Consider the following 17,536-nt stretch of genomic DNA (forward strand, 5'->3'; position numbering starts at 1 on the left):
TCACATTTTACACACAAAATAACACATGTGAGAATTATAGTGACAACATGACCACACTTTATTATTTACACTTAAATGCTCAATGAAAAATATTTTTTTTCTGAATAAATTATTGACAAAAACCTTTACCACTTTTTTTTTTATTTTTGGCAACATGCTTACCTTCATAAATGATTGTGGCCAGGTTTCTTCATTTTGAAAAACATGAAGCAAAATGTTGCACGTCATGATGCATAACAGTGTGTTTGGCTTAGGTTTAACAGCAATACCTGTCACCTCTCTCCGCAAAAACTGAAGCAAGTGCTAAAAAGAATTGAAGAGATTTAGATTTTATTTTGAATAATCTAGTATCCTCAAGATAACACAAGCTTTAAGTCAGTACATCAAAAACTTCTCACACTTGTCTATTTATGGAGGAATGAATTGGTTTAGACGTTTTCCTCAGTTAACCTATGTGGTTGATCTGCTGTAAGTAAGTATAAGCATGCAGAACTACTTAAAAACAATTTGATTTGCTTTTACGCTTTAGAAAGCTTTCTCTGATCATTTAAACCATAATGAAATAAAATAAAACCAGGACCAGCCTGCTATGTACGTAACGCCCCAAAGTTTTAGCACAAATCCCAGCATTAGTTTAGGAACTGATAGATCCTGCCTGCTATGACCTGCTAAACAAGCCATTTATTTCCTGCAGATTTTCAGGATAAAAATATTTAGAAGATTTTAACGGTACCGTATTTTCTGGTATAAAACCGATGGGTTATATGTTAAATTTTTACGACTTCCACTGTTGGTGCGGATTTCAATGCGGTGCAGGTTATATGATAAGTTTGATTTTTCAGTCATTTGTTGTAAAATTTAACATTTATACATATACTGGTGCAAGCAAGTCAAGGTTTCGTTTTTAACAGAATTTTTTGTGTGTTGTTTTTTGCTTATTTATAAAATTGCGCAGAATGAAACAAATACGACATAGCGCAACTCAGACAGTTTATGTGGTGGTCTGGGAAGAAAGTAGGGTACACAAAAGATTATTAAAACTGCATGTGCAATTCTATACGTAGTAACCTTACTTCATCTACGTGATTTAATTTTTTTCACACAGTGAAATTGCTTTATATTTCTATTGCTTGCAAGTGCCACTATTACGAGCTCACTCGAAAACACAAATCTGGAGATCATTTTTTTCTTTTGAGTTGAATATAATTCTAATCTATTTATATCTTTGCAGTCACACATTGAAATGATTTGCTTCTGGTAATAGAGCAGTATAGCAGGTATCAATTTTAGGTGTTATTGACATGAATTTTACAATCTAGTGCCCAGGACTTCATTATTAATTTCTGTTAAAAATATTGAACAATGTAAAATTAAATGTACAGGTGATAATTTTCTTTTTTAACTTCGCTACCTTCAAGCAACAGGTGACCATTGAAAATATAAAAAATAATTTAAAAAACAATTAATAAGAAACATGCAACTATCTCCTCCCCATTACTGCAATTTATTTAATCATGCACACTGTGATTGCTGAGATATAAATGGATGACAAAATTCTATAAACATTAGAAAAGAATGTTCCGTACATCGCTATTACAGACAATCCGTGATAATTATTATGCTGTTTATTATTATTTCGGCAATCAGAGATAACGAAGTTAAGACTGGGAGAGTCACTAGTTCAGACACTCGATTCTTGTGTTTGGGGTTCACAAATTTAAAAAGAGTATAATATTCAAAAAATTCTGTAACTTGGTAGACAAGTGAAGAAAAACATAATTTGTAAATGCACTGAAAATAAAGTGAAACAGACAAACCGACCAATTTTTTTATGACATGTTAACACAAAACCAACTTAACATGGCCCGAGTGAATTCTACAGAGATGATACAAAACAAATTGTTTATAATAAAACTTAAACAAAAAATTACCTCAACAATCCGTTTCGATGAAAATATGCTTGGGTTGGACTTGGAGAGATTCATTAATGAAAGATACAACATCGGGTCAGGCTTAAGACGGTTAATCTTTAAGTTTTTTATTGCACTGCATAACAAACCATCTATTTGGTCTTGATCGCCTTTCGCATGTGCCAATAATACTTGATCTTCTAAATCTCCAGGTTGAGCTTACACAGAAAGGATAAGGAAATTAAAAAAACTAAAGACGCAATAAAAAATTATATTAATGAAAAAATTAGAAGATACAATTATCTAATTTTTTATTTATTATTAATTTTATTCACTTCGCAAAGAAAACACCCTTTACTCAGTATTCTTGTTTACTGGTTTGCATGTAGTTTATTTTTTATTATAAATTAGTCACTTAATCTTTTTTCGGTCCTGGCTATTGTACACTCAGAGTGCCAATGTTCAATTGCCAATATCTTTAAAGAATGCGTAATCAAACCTTACCCCTTTTTCAAACTCAAAGAACATTGTGGGAACAATAAAAAGTTTTTATGATGTAATTATCTGGTCAAGTGATTGAAAAACTAAAAAAAGATAAAATAGTATGGCTTTTTGACTTTTAAACTTTTTAAATTTCTTGTGGAAGAGGTTACTACAACATCTTATTTCCCAATATTCATACTTTTTTTGACAGTGTGCATTCATTTGATTAAGAGAGTATCCTCTTACATCACTCAAAATCCTTCTATTTATGTTTCAAAAGGGTTTAAACTACATGGGGTTGTGGTCACTGCCAGCGTTAAAACATCTACAAAATTAGAACTTCAGTAGCATACTGATGGCAGAGAAATGGCTAGTTGGTAAAGTTTGGCCTTTCTGAAAAATATCAACAAAAAACATTTTTAGGTCTGGGAAACTTTCCATACACAATTTTGGACTTCGGTCAAACATGCTTCTGTGTGTTGTTTTGAGGGTTGTAATATTTTAAATACAGATTAAGTTTAACTAATAACCTCAAAAATAACCTACCATCTACAAGTTTTACTGAAATCATGGGTTCCATCTCAAGAGTTTTAACCATGTCTTTGTTGTGCAAGAAAGATGGAGAAAACGTTCTTGCCTGTTTCGCCACAACTGTATAAACATATTATTTTAGAGATTATTGAAAATCGCAGGATTAAGCAACTAGGACACAAGGGTGCTTATAAAGTTAAAAGTTTTAAATTAACAAGAAAAACATGGCAAGTAATCTAAAGTTGTCATATATCATTCTAAAATGACGAGAATAAGTGCCTGCAAAGCTTTAGAGTTGTCGTATTTCATTCTAAATTAATGAAAAAACGTCCCTATTTTTTAATACGAAATTTTCGCATTTCGCATTTTTTAATACGAAAAGAAAAGTGGTCGATTTTCCTATAGAGCATCACATTTATGTTAGCAATATTTAGACGACATAAAATAAAATAAACTAGGAAAGCGGAGATACACAATTTAACAGAAATGAAGCTTTAAGCGGAGGAAGGAATAATCAATGCATTCACAGCATAGATAAAATATTAAATACCTGGATTTATGGGATTGATATCTTTGCGTTTCTGAGCCGAAGTAATTGAAGACACCATTCCAGATTTTCTGATAGGCATCTGTGATGGCTTAGAATCTGCTTCATTTGACCGGGCTTTTGTTGCTAAAAGTCATGTATGCCTGATTACAGACTTTACTAGTTAACAAATCCATGGAAAAAATCTACTAGTTTGAAAATCAATGGAAAAAAAAAATGAATACAAAATTGGTTCTATTTTAATCTCAGGTGGTACCTAGTCACACATGCAGGAGATGACGTCAGTTATTTTCACCTGTTTATAAATGATAGGCATTATTTTGTTATTGACAATATTCGCCAATTAACATTTCAAAAGTGCATTTATGTGATCTTAAAGAAAAAGAAGCACATCTATTATATCAAGCCTTACTTTACTGCTAAAACAGAAAATTTTGAACAATATAGTTTAATTTTTTAGAATCTCCAAAAAAATGTTATGCCATTTTTCACAGTGTTTGAAGACAAAAGTAAAAAAAAACCGTTGCTAAAAAGTAAAATAAATCAGAAACAAAGTTTTTTAAAAAGGCAGGGAAAAGAAGGCAGAGTTTCAAAAAGGTATTTTTAAAAAAATTAAAAAAATTTGAAATTACTTCATATCGGTTTTTTATTAGGTTTTAATAGGTACATTAAAAAACTAATAAACTTTGGTTTACTATCACTGAAAACATTATTGCAATTTACAAAATCATGCTTAAAAGTAAAATTGTCTTTATTTTGTTGTAAAAATTTTCATTAAAAAGCCTGAACATTACTGTGTATGGTTAAACCATCAAAAACGCCTTCTTACAAAACTTGAGCATCACAAATAAAGATTTTTTTCTTGATAACAATGCCTTAGTATGAGCAAAGTGAGTGTATTTTACTATACATTTTTGGTACCAATAACTTGACGACAATATTATGTAGAATGTACATCTTCCCCAATGTTGAAGAGAGTCATATTGGGACCAAAATTAGTCATATTCCCCAAGCTTAGCCAGAAATAAAATCTGTACCTGTTGACTTTCCCAAAGCTATGAAATCTCCAGGAGGTGGCAGCACTAAAAGATAAGAAATATGCAAACCAATTACTAAGTATTCATTTTTTTTTAAACCTAGCAAACAGAAAGAAATTTAATTTTCAGTAATATTTACTTAAACAAAACAACTTATATTCCTTATTATTGTTTTCCAAGGAAGAATATAAATTTTGTTTTACAAGGAAAGTAACTTACAAAGAGGGACACAATTCTCAATTTTTTTAAAGAACTGATATAAAAGCACGCAACACAACAAGTAAATTGCCAGTCAGGACTTTAATAAAACATGGAAAACCTATATTTATGAACCTAAGTACCCTAGATGTCTAACTCAAAGAGGTCTTCTGATGATCTTCAGTGGAAACTAGACATTCCTATCTTCCTTAAGTAAATTTTAACCTATGTTAAATGTTTTGCCTTGACCAGAACAGGTTTAATCACCAACTACCTCCCTTTAATAATAAGGAAAGTGTTGGTTTACATCAGAAAGATCATATACGAGTATTGAAAAAAAGAAAAAGTGACCCTGAAATTGCATAAACAGTTTAAAAGATCAGCTGCAACAGTTTTCAAGAGATGCTGATGCATCTTAAATATCATTGCTGAAGTAACCATAGCTGAAGCTAGTTGTGACAGGTGCATAGAGTAGAGAACCAAGTCCAATTGTTGGGTTTTAATACATTCATTTTTTACTGCTGGATCAAGAAAAACATTCATTTTTGCAAAAAAATTATGTTAATTAATTCAACTTTATAAAATTTATGCATTAATAAAGCTTAAATGCACATCCCTTGACAGGTCTAAAATTACTGATGACAGAAAATGTTGAAATTAGCTATTACTTAAATATGACTTTATAATTCATGCAGCATAATTAAATCTGAAATTCTTTAAAAGCGAATATATTGAGAACGAAAGAGCTTTTAACCAACTTTTAAGCTCAACATCATTTTATACCTTGGGTTCCCTTTAAATTTCTCGTAAATAATGGTGGAGAATTTGATAACAAGGATGTCTGGAAATTTAAAAATCAATTTGTGACAACAACAACAACAACAACAACAACTGAGAGCCCGTGAAGTAATAGGCTTGATGAACAAAATAATTTCACATTTGGCAAAACAGTCTTTAAAATGACGGCAACAAAATTATTCATCAGAGACAACTATGCATTGGCCTGTAGTTGCTATGATTTCCTTAAAAAACAGACATGGCTTTTCAGCAAATCACTTAACATTCGGCAGCAAGCTTAATTTTCCAGTTCTAGAAATAAATGATCCACTAGCTATAGAAGAAAGGACAGCAGTTAAAGGTTAATAAAGAGTAGGATTTCACAAAACAGGTATCAGAAGATGCTTTGACATGGTTGAAAAAGCCAATGAAAAAGAGATTAGGATTGCCAAGAAGAAGAAATTGAACAACTAGGTTTTTTGATGAAGTGCAAGATTATAATATGAGCACCAGATGGATTCTGACGGAGAAATGTTGATAGGCATAAAATTGTGAAAGTTAGATTTAGTGGCACAAGGCTAAAAAGAAATTGAAAAACCAAATTCTAACTTGCACAAAAAAATCATTGCGTTTAATGCTATCAATTAATTTGTTAAGAATGAGACTCCCTTTTTGCAAGGCAAACCCAATGAAACAGATATATACCTTACATCACCTAAAGAGTTCCAGAGAGATGGATATGTCTGATGGAGGTCTACATGGAGTTATAACAACTAGATGATTTTTGTTAGAGGTGGTATCAAACTTAAAAGTAGCGTCGACATTCGGCACTGCCAACGTAATTGCCGACGTAAAATACGAAGATACCGTAGTTGCGTCGGCAAAAAAATTGCTGATGTAATTTTGTGAAATTTTTAATTAACAATATTTTGGTAGCCTTCTGCGATATACAACATAACGATACCCTAACCCAATGAGTTCATCTCGAAACATAAAAAGCCAGTTTGCAGTGAACTATTATATTAAACTAACAAAGTTCACCATCCGGAAGGTATGTCAAAAGACTTGTACTCCATTCTCATTTGTCATCGTCTTAGGAGATCAATGCATCAAATTTATGAGGGGTCTAGCCCTAATAAAAGGTGAATGATGAAATTTATTGCCAGCTGAAAAATTTTACTACAAAAAAATATTGCCGACGCAATGCCGACTCAAATCAGTTGAAATGTATCTCACGTGGGTTGTTTTATTGCCGACGTAAAAAAATTCTAATTTTAAGGACAGCAGTAATGATATTGCCATTGCATCAGACCTTTAAATTTGGTACACCACACAACACAGCCTTTCAATATTTAGGAATAGATTTTATAAAAATAGAAAAGCATTATTGTCACAAGTTTTGTACTTGCAAAAAAATTAAAGTCCTGGGTACTGATACATACAGAGATAAAGATGAATTTGATGGCTGTGAATTCAACACGTATTTATTGCCATATAGAACAAAGAGTAAGACAACATTACTGATCCAGTAAATATAGTTAGAAATTTATAAAATAAGACCTTGGTTAGAAGAAAGGTGTTGGTTTTCGTAAGAAAGATCATATATAACAGTATTGGAAATAGAGATTACCAAGGGTTATTTGTCTTAATAAATATCAATAAACTTTAAATTAACTACTGAACTTATTGAAAATCAGTTAGGATTTATTGCATTTCACAGATACAAACAGTACAAAATGCAAAAAAAAGAAGTTACAATACAATCATACATACCACGAGGCTTTATCCTTGGTCTTGGACCAGGTGGTAGTTTTGGTTTATTATCCATGTTTATATTATATAACTAAACTAAAAAAAAGATTAGCAACTAAATACAATGTCCTGTTATGTAATGGTGTCACTTCTTTTTTGAACGCATACAAATTTTACACACATTTAATTGCCACATCTAATTTTTAGGTTTTTATTTTTTTTGCTCCTTTCTCCTTACATATCTTAGTGTCACACATTTTCATGAATTTAACTCGCTTTGTAGGGGTCTGAAAAGTACAGTACTGCCTGAATGTAATGTTACATATGCACAGTAGTTATCACCTTTACACGCGCTTTCGGTAGTGTCAGTACTTTCATTTTTATTACAATATATAATATATATATATCCATTGTTAAATACATGATCTATTTTTGCATGTCAAGAGCAATAGATTTCATGTCCCACACGTGAAATTTAATGATCATAAAATTTTTATAAATACCCTCCGCGTTTCTATTGTTTCTGTAACTGAATTTATTTGTTAAGGTATCTTCGATTGTGTAAATGCGAATGTTATTATCCTACACACAGAAGGTATGTTTTATCTTTTGTTATATACATGCAATGAGTTTTAAAGAATATAAAGTCTTCCTATTTTTCCATACGTTTGTAAACGCGCCACTCCACACACTCCTAAAACCAAAAGGGGCTCTTGCAAAATTTAGTTTTTTTATCTTATTTATAACAAAAATAAACTGCCTAAATTGTAGGTATATTGTAAATTTATTTTTTTGCTAAAATATTTATAATACAAGAAATGGGACTGCTGATTCAATCGTAAATCAACAAAACGCCAGGGCTTAAAGTGTTAGCATGTAATCTCAATGCCAGCTTCAACTCACTATTGAACTTAGAAAACTAACGAACAAAGAAAATAACACTGTAAAAATAGTGTTTTTCAATAAATTCAACACCAACATAAAAGCATATTGGCCACAAATGCATTCTCCGCCAGTTTCTTGTTTAATTATATCGTTTGCCTTTCAAGAACGCTAGCGAGTACTGAGTGAGTACAGTAGCAAAAATGTGAGAGTATTTTTGACGTACTAGTACGTGCATTATACTGGTCGCGTACTCGTGGAATATCCACGGAAGAAATTATTTGTACCCGTAGTTTAAGACTCGTGTATAGTAATTTCAATTTTCTAATTAGTAATTTTTTCGGTGGGTATTCGCGATCGGTACTGTATAAACTTTTAAAAATGGGATTTAATCAAACGTTTCTATCGTCGCTTTTTGCTTATAAACTTTTAAAATGCGATCTAAAAGAGCATTTCTATCAACTCTCTTCGTTTATAAACTTTTAAATACATACAATAGTGCACATAACGGATTTGTTTATTAACTTTTCCACGTTTTTGGCGTAATTTTACTGATTCCATCAGGTTTTCAATGAAAAGATTACCATTGAATCTAGGAAATGAAAATATTGTGATTGTGTAATACAAAAAACACATGATGAAATTTATGATTTTCATTTTTTCAACTTACCCCAACAAACCCATTTCTTTAAGAACTTCTTTGGCAGTCGTATTCTTATTCTTCTGAATTATTTTTTTCTTTTGTGCTACTCTTGTCTTGGGCATTTTTTAATTGCGCTATGTTTATAACCCTGACTTCTGTCTAATAATAATTTTGAATGCACGCACGCATATTCAGCATAAAGAAAAAGTTCGCACTTCTATCATCTTTCTGCATACTCAGTTCACACATTTTTATAACACCTATGAAAATCTTTAAAAACAAATATCTCGATAGTAAATTTTCGCATACATGCCTTTACGTTTGTGGTCTCTTTTTTCGAAAGCTTCCTATTGGCTCATTGAAATTTTTGGAAAACTGAATAAATTATGCACAAAAGGTTCCCAGATTTTTAAGCATATATTATCCATAACCAACTTATGACAACAGAAAGAAAAAAATATGCAGTTTTTTGAATAATTATAAATTATTACAAATAATTTCATAACGACGTTATTAGAAAAAAAAATCTGGGAACCTTTTTGAATTTAATTTATGCTGAATGTAATGGTGCAAAAACGAGAAGCTTGCGACCACGCTTTCAGAAAAAGAAGCCATTTTAAAACGTACAGTGAAAAAAAAGTGGTGTGTGTTTATTTAATTATATTTCTTTTTGGAAAATCAACGTCTCACGAAAATAACACCATCAAATACGTCTTTCATCAAGCATTCAGAAACAAAAAAAATAAGATAAAATATAAAAGTATTGATATATTATACGAGTTTTTCTGACACTACTCATCAAGTGAGTTTTTTCCTTTACAGTAACCTTAAAGAATTTTAGATTTAACAAGACGTATGATATACGTAAAACAACCTCGCGAATAAAGTTTACAAAATCCTATCTATCAGATTGTGATTTCTGTTATGAAGTTTGTCACGACATATTTTTTTATCGATAAAAAGAATCCTGTGCACTTATGGCGCGGAGACAAATAACAAGAGCGGGATCGAAAAATTTACGTTCTTTCGGCATGTTTCCCAAATTATATTTCTCTATGTTGGCGTGTCATTAGCGTAGCAAAAAGAATTCCGTTCTCGTCATTATTTACAATATAATTTGCCTTTTGCTTACATTTTAACTAAATTTTGTAAAATTGATGTACTTAATAAACAGATATGGTGGAGTTTCGTCGTTTCTCTCTTACGTAATGTTGTGGAAATTTAATTTTTCACAGACTACTTTCCTGGCATTTGAGGACACCTTAAGTCTCCCCATATTAACTTTTGTAAACTTTGGTGGAAACACCTTTTACTTTACGAGTTGTTAAATAATGCTTTTGAACACTTTTCTTATCTTTGCAGAAAATAAAATTTATAACAGCAAAAAAAAAAAAAAGTAAAAATAGTTACCAAGATGAGATTCGAGCACACGACTTCTCTCGTATCGGTGCTCGGAGAGGCAAAAATTTCCATTCTTGTGGGTCACATTGCGTTTTAATACAAGCTCACAAGCTTGTAATTATGGAGCATAAATTATGATGTCATATTTAAAGAAATAGCAAATTTGGACATTTTTCTTCATGCATAGATTTATAAAGGTGAATTGATTAATATAATTTTTTTTGCGCAAATGACACTAGTTTGCTCTTCCCAGACCTCTTAATTCTTTTCCAATGATCCAATAATTTATTATCTGCATATATTATCTGCAACTTTTTATTGCGACGTTAATGTATTTTATTTTCTATTCTACTCATCTCATTATTCACAGTCCTTTGAGAGTTTCAGCAAAAAATTTTATTATAGCTATATATAGTGGCTTTATATTAGCAGTATTACTTACCTGAAGATGTAAAGTTTTATTTACGAAAAGTTTTGTATATTTTATTGTATATTCTATATGTTCTTTTTTATATAATAATCTGCAACTTCGTTACTGTAAGTTATCTTTTCGCAAGCAAAGTTTTGTGCAATCTGCTTTGGGTGACTAAAAATTATATGTCAAAAGTCTTTGAATTGGCTTTAGGCTATGTGCATCTATGTTAAAAATATTCAACAGGAAATTATCTCTTTTCCAATGCAACTGTATGGCTATAACCCAAAGGAGCCATGACACAGTGCATGTTTTGTCAATTCAAAACAACTAAACACTATATTTTCTGACAGGACAAATAATAAAGAAAAATATGTTGGGTCATTGAAAATAGGTTCAATAAAACGTTTTAAGCTAATAAAATTGTTGTGACCATGCAGCAGAACAGTGATATGCAGAAAAATACATGCCAGTAGTATAATTAGGAGAGTCAAATCACCCAAATAGCCTATACTCCACCTGGTTAGTTACATAGCTACAATTTTTACTGTGTTTCCAAAAGACATGGTCATCTCAACAGTACTGGCAAGTTTGTTTTTCTGTTTATATACATAGAGTTAAATGTACCTTTGAAACTTGTTAACTGCTATGAAAAACAACTATTGTCTGGTCTTGATAATCATCATCATTCTCGGCTTAACGTCCGTTTTCCATGCTAGCATGGGTTGGGCGGGGTATATTAATGACCCTCTTCCAATCTGATCTAGACTGTGTTAGATCTAAACTCAACTTCCTCTGTATCAAGTTTGTCCTTATAGCCTTCTGCCAAGTCTTTCTTGGTCTGCCTCTGGGGTTTGCCCCAGGAACTATCAAGTCTCTACACTTTCTTACCCAATTATCCCATTTTATTATTATTTATATATAAAAATATTTAAAGTGGCTATCCAAGAATAACACAAAAACAAATTAGTGGATTGTTTCCACTGGGGGGGGGGGGCAGTAAAACAAAAAAGAAACAAAAAATGATAAACCTTAGACTGCCTCAGCTCAATCAAACATGTAACATTTATAATCTGTGAAAATTGAAAAGAAAAAGAATAAAAAACAAAAATTAAAAAGTTAAAAAGTGATTTGCCAAACACATTAGAGATGGAAGTCTTAAACGAAAGCAAAATTTCGTTACAGGTCACTTGGTCTGGAAAATTATTCCACACTTTTGCAGCTCTAAATGGGAAAGCTTTTTTGCCAAATTCCGTGTTGACCAAGTGAAGTGTGAGCCCGTTTTTTTGAAGCTCCTCTTGTTTAATGATTATGACAGTTTTTTTTGCCAAAAGTAATTTTGAGCGTGTGTAATCAGGAGCAATGTAATCATGGCTTTGAAAACTAATATGGCATCGTTTTTGAAGAGTTAATTATTCATTGAATCTTCCCTCTCTTTCCCAAGAAAGGTACAGACGCATTTTAATTGCAGGCATATGTTTAATCACAGGTATGTGTTCATGTGCCAATATTTATCACGTGTACAGCACAAATAGATCCTGGGTAAACAGAGAAAACACCAACTTAGCCAATCGTCTATTTGCAGCCACTTTAATGGTTCAGGGTGATTTTGGCTAGTTCTGGAGTTTCCGGGTAGTTCGGTTGTTTACCACAACTGATTAATTTGCTTTAATAGACACTCTTACCTGGTCATCAATAGCATAATCTGCAATAGGGGTAATTGAACTTTCTTATATGTTACCTAATAACATGTCTGAAATGCTTTATATTCATTTCTAGCCCCCTAAACCATGTTAGTTAAGTTTGTGACCCACCCAGAGTCCATTTTTATCACGCGACCAACCATGTGGTTGTTTTGTTACAATAAAAGATAGGAAAATGAACAATGTCATGAAAAACAATAACAACAGCTTGTTTATTACAATATTTATTATTAAAATGAAACTTCACAATGTTTAAAGCATTAAAATCCAGTTCAAATGTTTGTGGCCATATTCGGGCACTATTTTCTTTAATGCAGAAATTTATCGGGTCTATTATTTCTAATCCTCTAGTGTGGATAAAAAACTGTTAACAAAGTGGTTAAAGGACAGCACCAAATATGTTAGTCACACTGAGTTCCAAGAATTATGACAGTTCCAAGAATTTTCAATATATTTTGTCATCCATTTTTAATGTGCACAGTCTGTGACAAGCTTTGAACCAACATTTCTTGACAAATAAATTGGTTGAATTGATAGACTTTGGTTTTTTCTGACGCTTGAAGGTTCTTATAAGTGTTGCAAACAAGGAATTAACATAGTATTGTAATAAATAAAAGTTATAAATAATTTATCTCCCTAGCAGTAAGTGGTGACCGTGGGTGATGGCCGTATATGGGCTAACCCATTCTACCCCCAAATATGTTTTAGTAGAGTGCCTGCCTGAGAATGTTTGTTGTTGGGTCCTGCGCAAAAACAACAGAGCTTCTGTGGCAGGCACATCCCTTTTTTAAAGGCATCCAAAAGACCAGCTGCCCAGTCTTAAGACTGGGCATTTTTATGTCCAAAGATTTGGCAGTGCCCTAAAGATTGGGCAGAACAATTCTCTTACACTCTAATATTTGTGGCGCCGTAGATTAGTGGTTATAGCTTTCGTACTCTGTGCGGGAGACCGGGGTTCGATTCCTCTTGACGGCGATTCAACATGGGCGAGTGAATGTTACCATAGCCCCGGGTTAACCCAAGCCATGTGAGGGAAATTGGGGAGATGGCACACTGTGTGGGCCGTTGGATGTTGCCGGGAGTTGTCTAGTAGAGCGTGGGCCCTACTAATTGGGTCTGCGTAGCTCAAAATGAGCATTAAATACTCTAGGACTCTCCATCTAAGCCATGGCCCCTCCTGGAAATAATAGACAGGGTATATCCCTCGATATTTGTGAGGCTAGCCATGTAAAATATGCACATCTATCTATCTATCTATCCGCCAGCTAATAGTTTTGCTAAAAGTGAAATTTATAGGCAAGTGATAGCTGTAACCTATTAGAGACTTTTCCTCCTAATATAACTGTGTGTGGAGATGAAACCGGTATCCTATATGGTCAAAAAACCAAAAATTAGTTTAGGTAATGCAAATAAAGAGAAACCAGATTTAACATGGTAACCACACTGCATGCAACTTGTGCGCCATATTAAGACTAGATTTCAACAATCTACAGACCAGATATAATAAGCTGCTATCAAAAAGTTTTGAAAAACAACCTCGTTCCCAGCGCCTTTTTTTCTTCTAAATGTTTCCGCTAGAAATGTTTTAATAAGACAAAACAGACTCGACATCAAAAAAATTGGGATTCAAACGAGGTTAAGGTAGCTTAAAATCAACAACAGCATTGCAATGGTCCTACATACGAAAAATCCGAAACTTGACCAATCACAACAATTGGAAAGTATTGAAGGAACTGGAATTGTATTATTCATTGGGGAGCATAGAAAGGAAAGATACCGAATAATTTATATTTGGAAAATCATGGAACAGTTGGTACCAAATACCAATCTGAAAATCTAGAGCCGTGTAGTCCATACAGTAGGGTGGCAGAGTTCATTTTACCAATCCATAGAATAAAGCTCTTTAATATTCTCCCCAAATCCAACCGTAATATGTCTGGTTGCACACTGGACCTCTTTAAAATCTCCTTGATAAATATCTATTCCAGATACCAGATGAACCACAACTGGTAGGATACACCACGTTAAGACGGGCTGATTCAAACTCTATTATGCATATGCACACATTGGTGTAAACTGGATGTTCAATCCAATGGAGGACTGGCACCTGCTAATCCTGAAGACTTTTTTCGAAAGCCTACAACAAGGTACAACAAGGTAAGGTACAACAACTTTAAAGTTTTTGCTGGACTTAACCCTTATTGCATTTTAGCAAGTCATTCTCGACCCCGGAGCTCTTCGAGGTTTTAATGTCAAGAAACTCTGGGGACGAGAATGGTGTTATGTAGATCTAAATCCATTAGGGGGGGAGTTATAAGGGAAGTTTTAGCCAAGGTTTTTCGCCGCATCGATGTCTTAATGAGAAAGAAAAACACACTCTTCTTGCCCTGAACAACGTTAAACCCAACCTTGTTCCCAGGGGAGTTTGCCTTGTTGTTGAAGTTATCTGTAATATCGGCCCTGGGGACCAGGTTGCGTTAAACCCCAAAGAATTCTCTCAAGAAAGGTCAATACAATCCACATAAATGTTTGTAGTGCCTTCTTGGGGGCTCTACTGACAAAACTTTCGTTATTAATTAGTTCTGGAGTCGAAGATGTCATCTCACATAGCGTGTGAAATCAGTGACATTGTTCCCGCAGGATTTTCTCACCAACGATGTAAGGATGTTCATTCGGAATATGCATCTATACCCCGTATACAACAATAAATGTGCAAAGTTTTTAGAATGCAGTACTATAATCGTTCTGTTTGTTGCGTAAAGAAGGTTGTGATTCTTGTGTAATTCTTATCTAATAATGTGTTTGTTGAAACAGGAATGTAGAATAACTCGTGACAGAAAGCCAACGTACACAAAGTAATAAGAACTTTGCGATATTTTTCGTAGCTGGAAAACAATAACAACAAAAACGTTAAAAATATGGAAGCAAGTTTATTAGAAAGGAGTAATGGCGCAAAGAATTGAAATGAGTACCTTGCGTCACAAACATGCAAAAGGACGCAAGTGTGAAAAGTTTCTAAAAAAGAGATTTTTTCAAACTAAATTTGGTTTTCTTGTGCGCATAAGACTTCTGTCTTCGCATTATTACTCTTTATTAGCGCCTTCTAGCAATAAAGAATAGACAGGTCAGCGCGTCAAAGATCTTTTGCGGAGTTTAAACTCCTAACACTTATTTATTCGAATGCGCTTATTATTTCACACTTCTTAACCTCAAATTTCTTTGTTTGTCATCTTTTAAGAAACAACAATTCAAGCCAACCGCGATCCCAGGACCTGTTGTCTCTTTTTGTATATCCAACGGAGAAAAATTGCTCTGGGTCTAGGTTGGGCAAAACGAGCGCAGAATCGCTGGGAAGGAAAAAACGGGACGAGGTTATATTTTTGGCCTGAATTTGTTCTTTTTTGTTCTTATATCCCTGAAATATTAGGGTCTTTTGATTAATGGAAACATATTTCTTTATATAAATCAGGAACCGAAACAGAAAGAAATTACGAATGTAGTTTATTGCGGCTCAGTGCGATGAACGTAAATTAGGCAAGTTCTAAGAGCGAAGTTATGATTTTATAGGATTTTGTTCTAGGAAAAGTATGTCTTGTACTTGTAGCACTCTTTGTATGGAACACACTCCCTATTCCACACTCTTTATGGCCTATTTCGTTGTGGCACACTCCATAGCACGCTCCGTATGGCACATTCTGTATGGAAAACTCCGTATTCCCCACAGTTTTATGGCACATACCGTATGGGTAAAATAATTTTTTATTTTTTGTCCTGTTTGAATATTATCTCTGCTTTGATCTCAACTTCTTTTCGGCTCTCTGTTTCCTCCGCTGCCTACGCTTACTTCTTCTATTCCAATATTGAATTTAAAATGGGTTAAAAAACATCGGTAAAAAATAAAGTTCGGTAAACAAAATCGGCAAACACGTTCGTTTAAGTAAGAAGAAGTTCGGGAAAAATTATTGGTCGGCTAAAATATTAGTAACTGAGCAAAAATAAGGTACTCCGTACGGCATACACAACCTCGATTCCAGGGCGTAGTGCTTTTCGATAAAAATGAAACGCGCACGAGTTTCATCCTCATATCAAAAAACGCTACAGGCCCTGGAGTCGAGGTTAACCTTGACGGCATACACTCCATATATATTGCACACTCTGTATACCACACTGATTAATGGCACACACTCTATATAACATACTCTCTATACACAATGTACGGCTAACTCCATATACCACACTCCGTTTGGCACACTTTTTACGGCATGCACATTTTGTATAGCACACTCTCCGTATTGCACACTCCGTGTAATAGCGTGCTTAGCATGTTTTTATTTGTATAATCTTGTGCACAACAGAGTATCCGTATCGCATATACTCTATATGTTGATTTATTTCGGATAAGATACTACCTGATTAATTTTTTTATTGGAGCATTATTTTTTTTTTTCTTCGGAAACAATATTGCAAACCAAACTCAGTATGTAGCAGCTGGGTGGAGTAAATCTTTGTAGGACCCATGCTCCTCTCCTATCTTATCTCTTTCTTATCCCAACCATCAATTGTGGCAGAAGGAGAGATCACGCTCATTCAACATAGCCCGCGGCAGCGAACTTCAGAAACGCGCATGCGCGAAAATTGGAAAACATAAATCGTAAAAATCCTAGGCGGCGATGACGTCATCACATTCAAAGTAATGCACTAACAGCCCAAATAAAGTCTATCACCTACATATTAGACCCAAAATGTGTTTTATTATGGTATGTGAGGCCACCGTCTCGTAGAAACAACAAAAATTGCAGCCATAGCCATTGTTGTGGTTACGGAAATAACGAAACTATAACCGACGAGAAATCAGTGAATTTCCCCATTTTCCACGTTAAAATTACAAAAAATAAAAGTTTTTCTAGCAACATGGTATATATTCCTATAAAGGCACATCATTTAAGTTTTTAATTGTGAAAATTTCATTCTACTTACATATTTTTTCAGCTAAATATTAGGAGAAACGTAGAGCTCATATTTTGTCTAAACGCAGTTACAGCCGCTAGCCAAACATGGCTGCTAAACACAATGTTGAATTGGACAAACTATGTCGAATATGTGGATTTCTTCTCCCGAAAAATAAGAACAATACGTTCAAGGTTTCAAACCCTAAGGTCAGTAGAAGAATGCAGGAACATTTGTTCATAAACATTGAAAATGACACTGAAGTGCTACTCTAGACTTGGACAATTGGACCATAGAAAAAGCACAAGTAACT

At 33.5% G+C, this 17,536-nt stretch overlaps 1 protein-coding gene across 2 annotated transcripts in view; it reads right to left on the reverse strand.

Moving 5' to 3' along the window:
- The window catches only part of LOC130622345 (integrator complex subunit 1-like), a 34,535-nt gene extending 27,180 nt beyond the window's left edge, over window positions 1–7,355 (reverse strand). For both annotated transcript variants that reach the window (XM_057437802.1, XM_057437803.1), the window contains exons 1-6: window positions 7,257–7,355; window positions 4,509–4,553; window positions 3,475–3,597; window positions 2,940–3,044; window positions 1,932–2,128; window positions 163–303 (exon numbers count right to left, since the gene is read on the reverse strand). In XM_057437802.1, the coding sequence (XP_057293785.1) occupies window positions 163–303; window positions 1,932–2,128; window positions 2,940–3,044; window positions 3,475–3,597; window positions 4,509–4,553; window positions 7,257–7,311 (666 nt within the window). In that variant the 5' untranslated portion in view covers window positions 7,312–7,355. The remainder of the gene's footprint in view (window positions 1–162; window positions 304–1,931; window positions 2,129–2,939; window positions 3,045–3,474; window positions 3,598–4,508; window positions 4,554–7,256) is intronic.
- Between the last annotated feature and the right edge of the window lie 10,181 nt (window positions 7,356–17,536).

Source organism: Hydractinia symbiolongicarpus, chromosome 12 (assembly GCF_029227915.1).
Source record: "Hydractinia symbiolongicarpus strain clone_291-10 chromosome 12, HSymV2.1, whole genome shotgun sequence".
Taxonomy (NCBI): Eukaryota; Metazoa; Cnidaria; class Hydrozoa; order Anthoathecata; family Hydractiniidae; genus Hydractinia; species Hydractinia symbiolongicarpus.